At 53.6% G+C, this 8,683-nt stretch overlaps 1 protein-coding gene across 1 annotated transcript; it reads left to right on the top strand.

Annotated features, from left to right (window-relative positions):
- The first annotated feature begins 4,894 nt into the window (after positions 1–4,894).
- Positions 4,895–5,832, top strand: Foxe3 (forkhead box E3). Its single transcript, XM_028890471.2, is given in 2 exon segments — positions 4,895–5,628; positions 5,631–5,832. Coding segments are annotated over 2 exon segments (840 nt in total). The 5' UTR covers positions 4,895–4,967; the 3' UTR covers positions 5,810–5,832.
- The last annotated feature ends 2,851 nt before the right edge of the window (positions 5,833–8,683 follow it).

Below are 8,683 nucleotides of genomic sequence, written 5' to 3'. Positions count from 1 at the left end.
CTTCAGAGAGACTAAGGGATCCAGATAAGAGAGCTGGTCACTACTTGCTGGGACCTTTTCAAAAGTCCTCTTACCATGGCAAAAAGTCAGCTACAACTTGACCTGTCTGCCTCTTTTGTCTCAGTCCCATGACCCTGGACACCATCCATCATGAGGAATAACTGTGACAGGCAATAGGCACCCAGCCCTAGAGTATGTAGGCCATGCTCTAAGAACACATTTGGCAGTTCTTGTGATGCTCAGGAAAACACCGAGTCTTTCAATTCCCGGGATGGACCATATGCTCTTGTTTCCAGACCTCTGTACTCAGCCTAGGCCTGCCACCCGACAGACATCTGTTGATCAGCTACTCCTGCTAGGGACTTGGCTAATTGTCAGGACCCAAATATGAGACTTGGGACGTGCCCTCTGTGCACACAAAGCACAGTGAAGGAGATAAGACACAGCAAGTCAGTGCAGTGACAGAGATGTTATGGGGTATGAGGGTAATTGCCGTAATCTAGCCTCCATTCTTCCCCATCTGGCCACCTGGAGCTTCACTCTTCCAGGAAGTCTGACAGCCAGGCTGGGTGAGGTTCCTCTTTTGTGTTTCTGCTGCCTCTACTCTGCCAGGGTCATATACTGACCACTGAGAACAGAGAGCATCTGCCTGGCTACCTCCTCCTTGGCACAGTGAAGCAGATGAAAGTCTAACTCCTCACTGGGCCCAGCATCCAGGTAGCCTGGACATGTGCCCTTGGGATAAATGAAGATACAGGCTGAGGAATGAAGAACCACAAAGACCAGCATCTCTCACCCCTCCATATGTGCCCCTGCCGGACACTTCTGCAATGCTGCTCATCAGAGCCAGCTTAGCCTGTCAGGAACCAGGTCTTGAGGTAACACCTGGCATACTGCTCTTAGTCCCAGTGCAGGGGCAGCCTGGTCAGAAAGGGTGTCACCACAGTGTGGTTCCAGATGGCCCCCAGCTGCAAGCCTGAGGAATGAGCCACATCCTGCATAGCTCTTAGGTAGAACCCTTGGGCACCTAGGTAGGGATGGTTTGAGGATGCTTTGACTTTGCTGCTGACCCTGAGCTATGGGATGTCTTCAGGCTTTGATAGAGAGTTTTGAAATAAATATCAGATGATATCAAACCAGAGGTCTCTGGGGGAACATTCTGGGAAGTCTTTGGGGGGAGGGTCTAGAGATAACTCAAACTGGGCTCTTGGGATCTCTCTGGGTTAATATAGCTATTTCAAGAGCTCTGGATGGGCAATTATGGGTGAGAATCTTGGGGAAGGACCTGAAATGACTTTCAGTCACAGCATTCTCTCTTAGAGAACACTTGGAAAGTTCTAGCAGCAGCTCCCATTCCTTGCCTCCAAGTCAATCTGAGTTAGTGGTGCCTCTTAAAGCCAGGGCTGGGGCAGAGGGTCTTGGAGGCTAGTGCAAACAGCTTTGGACAAGGGTGGGAATTTCCACTCCTATCTAGAGAGCCATCAACGTTGTGTGCCCTGACCTGGGCCTTTGGCCTCCAAAGGGCAGTGGGAAGGCCGGCCCCAGGGCCAATCCCTGGCCATTAATCCCTCCTGCCAGCCCGAATATCCACCCAGTGTGGTCAGACAAAGGACTGCCCAGCCCAGCTACTGTGTTCCTCCCGCCCCAGGGGCTCCACTCAGACGCTGGGCCGCCTGGAATCCAGGCCCATGAGAAAGGGGCCACCTTCACTGGCCGTCTTATGCCCGGATGCTCAGCCGCATCACGTCCGGCCCAGGGCCTGTGAAAAGAGGGCCCAGCCACGCTGAAAACACGGATTAGCCCTTGGGCCGCCCCCTGACACCAGCTTGCTCTACTCTGGGAAGCAGGCCCAATGGAGAGGGGGTAGGCAGGCACAAAGACCTGGCAAAGTCTGGGTTCTCATCCCTTTGGCCTAGCTCCCATCTCCATCCTTCTCAGAATCAGTATAGCCAACCACACATTCAGGATCATTTATTGAACATATATTATATCCCAGACTATACACATGACCTGGGAAATCTCAGGTACCTACAAAAAAACAAAACAAAACAAAACAAAACAAAAAACCCTGCAGTCAGCCATAGGATGCGATAACAGCCCATTTCCTCCTTGAAGGTATGACACAGAGGCTCTCTGGCAGGGGCTTTGTTGGAAAAGGGAAGACGAGTAAGGCTAAGGCTCCATCAATACTGGTTCTGCGTTTGAGTCCAGCTGCACACACTGTACCTGACTGGAAAGACGGCTTGCAGCCTCTCTCCTGTCCCCCTGGTTAAGACAGGAAAAAACAAACCAACAAAAAACATGCTTCTTACTGAGGTGTGCAGCAGTCCAGGCCCTCTGCACTCCCTTACTATGGAGATGCCATTGCCTCCACTTGGCAGGGGAAGAAACAGGTTTGACCAAGGGGTGGCCTTGCTCACATGGCTCTGGGAGCCATGCTCTGCTGCCTCAGTGGCTTGTCTTACCCTGTTCTGTGGTGAGCCGTGTGATATGACTGCACTGTCTTGTGTTCCGGGGGTGGCCTGTGCTGACACAGGACGAGAGGTGGAGAGGGCAGAAGAACAGGTCTGTTCTGACACAATAGTCCTTGTTTTGTCTGGGACGCTCTCCAGATCTGCCTCTTTTTCCTTTTCTGCTTTCTCAGGCCGCCCACCCCATCCACTCAGTGTGTAATTGTCCATCTCTCCACCAGACTAGAGTCTCATTTCTATCTCACCCTGAGCCTTGGCAAAAGGCCTGGCTCAGAAGCTCTTGGTGAATGAGGCAGGCTGAACGGAGTCCAGAACTGAAGGAGAAATTGACTTAGGATCTGTGTGGCCTTGGCAGGATGTGGCAGTGGCCTGGGTGTAGGGACTCACTCAGAGGAACGAGGTCTACTTGTTGAGATCTGGAATGTTGATAGAAGAGCAGACTGTGGCTGTGTGTGTGTGTGTGGTGTGTGTGGGGTGTGTGTGTGTGTGTGTGTGGTGTGTGTGTGTGTGTGTGTGTGTGTGTGTGTGTGTGTGTGTGTGTGTGGTGTATTTAGAACATGGAATTGAGATGCTCTGAGACATCTGTATGGTGATGTCCAGTGGGCACCTGGATCTGCTGACCAGGAGTTCAGGAGAGAGGCTAGAAGGGAAGTAACTTTGGCAGCTAAAGTGGAGCAAACTGTAATTTATCCCGAAGTCTTTCCTCTGTCGTGTTGCATGTTGTGTAAAGGATGTGTATATGTGTAGGGGTGTGTGCTTGGGGGTGCCCCTGTGTGAAGGTGGAGGACAATCTCGGGTGTCAGTTCCTCACCGTCTACAGGGTCTCTTGTTCACCACTGCCTGCTGTAGGCTAGCTGGCCCACAGCGCCTGAGGATCCTCTTCTCTCCGCCTCCTGTCTTGCCATTCAAGTGTCGGGACTACTGGGACACTGCTGAGTCCAGCTTCCTGTGGGTTCTGAGGTTCTGAACCTGGGACTTCACCTTTGCATGTCAAGGGCTTGATTCACCAAGCCACCCCTCAGCCCTGTTTACTTATTTTGAGTTGGAGTATCACTGCACAGCCTAGCCTGGCCTTCAAGTGGCCTCAGTCTCTCAGTGCTGGGATCACGTGGGTGCCACCACAAGGCTTCCACCGTAAAGGGATGGGGTTAGAAGGGAGGTGATGGGGCGGTGCCCTGACCACCGGATTTCAGTCCTGTCCTGGCCACTATCAGCTGTAGGAGGCGAGGTATACTACTTAACCTCTCACAGCATCGGGATCTTCATTCAAGAAATGGGGATAATACTACCTCCCAGGGAAGCTTATATGCCCGTGAAACACTGTATTTACCGAACACGAAATACTAAACAATGGTGGCTGCGATGTTACCAGCTGAGAGAACAGCTAAGAGGAGAGACCCCAAGCTCCATGTTTGAGTTTGGATTCTGACATTCTAGGCCACAGGCCACCTGGAGATAGCTTTGGTCACTTTCAGGGGAATAAGGCATACTCCATCAGAGATGGAGTCTAGAGGCCCCAAATTTCTCAAGGGCTGACTGTACACACAAGGCCTTGACAGTAAGTGCCCTGGAACTTAGCCTAGTGACCCTTCACTGGCCTTTCTGGTTCCTGCTCCACCTCCACTTGGATGGATCTTGTCTGTCTGCCTGCTTTAAGACAAGGCTCCTTCAGCCTATGGCTCCTTCTGTGTGGTGGTGGAGGATGGTACAAAAACTCTCCCATCTCTCCATCCCTCAGTTATAGTGTCTGCATCAGAAAGCCGTTCCTTCATCCCTTCCCTCTGTGGAAGCATTTGGAGGTATGTGCCTTTTGGTGGTGGTTGGTGGGGCTCTTACTTTAAAGCAGGCGGAGTACTTTTTACCATTTTATATCTTCAAAGAAAGTTCACAAGGCCCTGCCTGGAGTCAAGGATGGATAAGGATGAAGGAGGGGCAGCAGGGAGAGTTAGTCCAAATATCTACCCCTGCAACTAAGGCAGCCTAGTTCTGTGCTGTCCTCTCTGTCACCCTTGTTCTGGTTCTCTACTGTCCAAAGGTAGCCTGATGCCTCCCTGATCAGCCGCATAGGGTGCTGAGGGCTAGCAAAGATTGTTGGAGCAGAGCATGGAAGCAGAGGGGAGGGTGAGGGATATCTGGCCGCTAGAAGGCACAAAATAGGGAGTGTGCTGAATGGGTGGATTTGTGATTGGGATTGACCCAAAGGGGCGGGAGTAATGGGAGCAGTGCGACCAAATATCACGGAGTGGGGATGGGGCCGAGACTGACTCAGGGATGAGGCAGGGTCTGAGAAAATTGACCCAAAGGGACTAGACCAAGGGAGGGGGAGAAACAGAGGTGGGCTGTTGGCCCGGGAAGGGGGCTGGGAAAGCAAATTAGAGGGCAGGTCTGAGCCCTCTCCTCGGGAGGTGGGGGTGTGTGTCCATATAAGGCGAGCCTGCGACCCCCGCTCTCCCGGAGGGCGGGCAGGGGCTCCGCATCCCTAGCACCCCCCCGCACATGGATGCGCACGTCGCTTTCTCGGGCTTCCCGGCCCTGCCCTCGGTCTCGCCGTCGGGGCCGCAGCCGTCGCCGCTGCTAGCCGTCGCCGAGCCGGGGCACGAGCCCGAGGAGGTGGCGAGCGGCGGGGACGTGGAGCCCACGGCCGCCGCATCGGGCCCGGGGAGGAGGCGCCGGCGGCCGCTGCAGCGCGGGAAGCCTCCCTACTCGTACATCGCGCTCATCGCCATGGCCCTGGCGCACGCACCGGGCCGCCGCCTCACGCTGGCCGCCATCTACCGCTTCATCACCGAGCGCTTCGCCTTCTACCGCGACAGCCCGCGCAAGTGGCAGAACAGCATCCGCCACAACCTCACCCTCAACGACTGCTTCGTCAAGGTGCCGCGCGAGCCGGGCAACCCGGGCAAGGGCAACTACTGGACGCTGGACCCCGCCGCCGCCGACATGTTCGACAACGGCAGCTTCCTGCGGCGCCGCAAGCGCTTCAAGCGCGCCGAGCTGCCCGCGCCGCCCCCGCCGCCCTTCCCCTACGCGCCCTTCCCGCCCGCGCCCGCGCCCGCGCCGCCCGCGCGCCTCTTCCGCCTGGACAGCCTGCTGGGCTTGCAGCCCGAGCCGCCGGGGCCGGTGGCGTCCGAGCCTCCCTGCTGCACCGCGCCCGACGCCACCTTCCGCCCTGCGCCGCCGCCGCTGCCGCCTCGCCGCCGCTCTACCCGCCCGCGCCGCTGCCCGCCGAGCCTCTCCTGGCCTTAGCGGGACCCGCCGGCGCGCTCGGGCCGCTCAGCCCCGGAGACGCCTACCTGAGACAGCCGGGCTTCGCCCCGGGGCTGGAACGCTACCTGTGAGCCGCTCTCCCGCTGCGGGAGCACCTGGCCGAGCCTCCAGCCCTCGCTGGAGCAGAGCGAGCTGGAGCTCGTCTCTGGGGTCCACACGCAGCTGGCGCTCTCTGCTGAGTCCCCTAACCTTGCCTCGAGCTAGACCTTCCTTGCCTTCCTCCATCCCCGGGTGGGGAGACTCTGACCATCTCACTACCACCGGACTGAAGCGCCCTCTCCGATGTGAGGCCTTCACTCCTCCCTCTATATGTACGCCCCACCTATGCACCCCCACAGTGCCACGTCTCATACCCTGCAGCTGGACGGTCACCAGTGGGGCCTCTAGTAGCCCCAGGAGTCCTGGTGAGTTCCAGTCTGGAAGCTTTCCGTCTCAAGCCACCTCCCCGACCTCTGATGTTTTGCCAACATTAGATAGAGGTCAGACTCCTGGGTTCATTACTTTCCCGCCATCTTCCGCCACTTACCGACAAGTTTTGACAGTTTGTCCCCTACCCTGGCTTTACCTGTCTGCCCTTGGTTTCTTACTGAGCCCCCTCCCACACAGACACACCTGGCTGCTCTGTTCCGGGTTCTGAGGCAGCTCTTCTGACTTTTCAAGCTAACAGCACCAAGGTCTCCTGAACGGAGGGAGGATTAGTGGGCCTCTGTGACTGCCCCACCCCCGTGGAAAACACAGAACTTATCGGGTTATTGTTATTTTCCAATCAAAGCTAGTTTAATTAAAAAAAAAAAAACAAAAAATCCTTCTCTGGGTTTGTCGTGTTGGCTGGTAACCTGGGGAATGGCTGGGGAGGACGATGGGTGAGGTTTGCCTCTTGGGATTGACATGGCGTGAATCTTCTTCAGAGTTCTCAGATAGATTCTCCTGAAGTCGGGACAAGGAGCGATTCGACATAGCCGTGCACATAGCCGGCCGGGACAACGTTTGCCACCTGCATCTCACAGATGGTAGAGATGAAATGGGGTGTGGGTGGGTGAGTGAATTTAGAAAGCAGGTTGCCTAATCTTTGAGATTCCCAATGCCTAAGGTTAAGGGGGCACATTAATTGGCATTAATCTAATCATCACTTCTCAGCAAAGTGAAGTGTCCCTTCCTCAAAATGAGGTCCATGGACCTCTATCACTTGGATAAATGCTAGAAATGCAGGATTTCAGGCCCCACTACAGACTTGTTGAATCATCAGAGTCTGCATTTTAATAAAATCCTTAAGGGATTAGGGCACACTATGCTGGAGGAGAGGCAGTGGCCCAGGCTGTGGCTCTGCCTAAAAGATGAAAACTCCCTGCTCTGAGGGATGAGGCTAAGTCAGAGACCACCATCCATTTGTGTTCCTCCTGGACTGCCAGAGGGGCAGCAGCATTGACTGAATTGATATGCCCAGCACCAAGGACAGGGCAGCAACATCGCTGCCTCAAAGGTGGAGGGAGAAACTTGGCCTGTGACCTTGTCCTGGTCTCTGGTACTGACCCAAAAACCGTGCTTTCTCAAGATTCCTGCTCCAGCTCCCAGTCTAGTAGATCTTGACTTGGGGTAGAGAGGGGCAGAGGAGAGGATAATGTGCGGCAACTCCAAGGAGACCGATTGTCTCTGGGATGTTCCTCTCCTAGACACCAGTGTTTGAGGCTACAGGGTGGTGATGGAAGGTGAAGGTGAACATTGAGCAGATCATAGGAGAAAGCTGTGGGGGAATCAGAGAAGGCAAGAAGGTCCTTTTAAGAGTATGATTTTTTTTTTTAAAGTGTTCTCCTAGCTGTTAACTGTTTTGAGCAAGGGTCAGATCCCATTTGCCTGGTGCAAGGGATAGAGGTCCTTAGCATCTGTGGACTCACTGACTGGACATCTGGATCCCTTAGTGTCTAATACTGTGTCTGCCTTAGTGAATAACGAATGTTTTGGCACTTTCTTTTCCATTCTTATTTGCCATTCTCAAAGTGACTGGTGGGGGCATTAAAAAGGAGAATGAGGTGGACGTGGAGGCAATTTCTTTGTTCCTCGCCTTAGAAAACTTGTCCACCCTGGACCAAGCAGGCAGCAGGAAACCCAGCTTTGGTTCTCTGAGGAGAGGGCACCACAAAGATCAAAATGCAAATTTTCTTCTGCTTCAAATGGTGTGGCTGCCCAGCTTCTTGGCTCCAAGCATCTGTTCACAAATGCCTTCTCAATTCAGGACATTCTCAGGGAAGGGAAGAACCCACTTGCCACCCTGAAGCCAAAAAGCACTTCCTCTGCTCTGAATTTCATTCTTTTCTTTTTGTAGACAGGGTTTCTCTCAGTAGCCCTGCTGTCCTGGAACTCACTCTGTAGATCAGGCTGGCCTTGAACTCACAGAGATCTGCCTACCTCTGCCTCCCAGGTACTGGGACTAAAAGCATACATGGGCCACCATTGCCTGGCTATGAATTCCATTGTTGCCACTGCAGATATCTCACTGCCCAGGATTTGAGGGCACTCAGGGATGCCAGCAAGGTCACTGTGGAACTGGAAACACAGAAAGATTTATTTTCAGTTTCTTTTTTTCTCTTTTTTCTTTTCCTTCCTTCCTTCCTTTCTTCCTTCCTTCCTTCCTTCCTTCCTTCCTTCCTTCCTTCTTTCTTTCTTTCTTTCTTTCTTTCTTTCTTTCTTTCTTTCTTTCTTTCTTTCTTTCTTTCTTTGATTTTGACAGGGTCTTTATTCAACAGCATCATGGATGTGCTGTGCCCAATAAAGATACAAACAAGAAAACTTGTGTATGTCTTCAGAGTGTTTACAGTCTGGAAAGCCATATATCATATTGTGCCCTAAAAATTTTGACCTTTTAGCAGATGTTGGAAAAACTAGAATGTAACCCAACTCTCCTATTAAAAAGCTTCGGGGATGGGCTGGGAGATGGCTTATCAGCCACA

Source organism: Peromyscus leucopus, chromosome 2 (genome assembly GCF_004664715.2).
Source record: "Peromyscus leucopus breed LL Stock chromosome 2, UCI_PerLeu_2.1, whole genome shotgun sequence".
Lineage (NCBI taxonomy): Eukaryota > Metazoa > Chordata > Mammalia > Rodentia > Cricetidae > Peromyscus > Peromyscus leucopus.
Note: the sequence above shows the minus strand (reverse complement) of the source record. Positions and strands in the feature narration are given on the sequence as shown.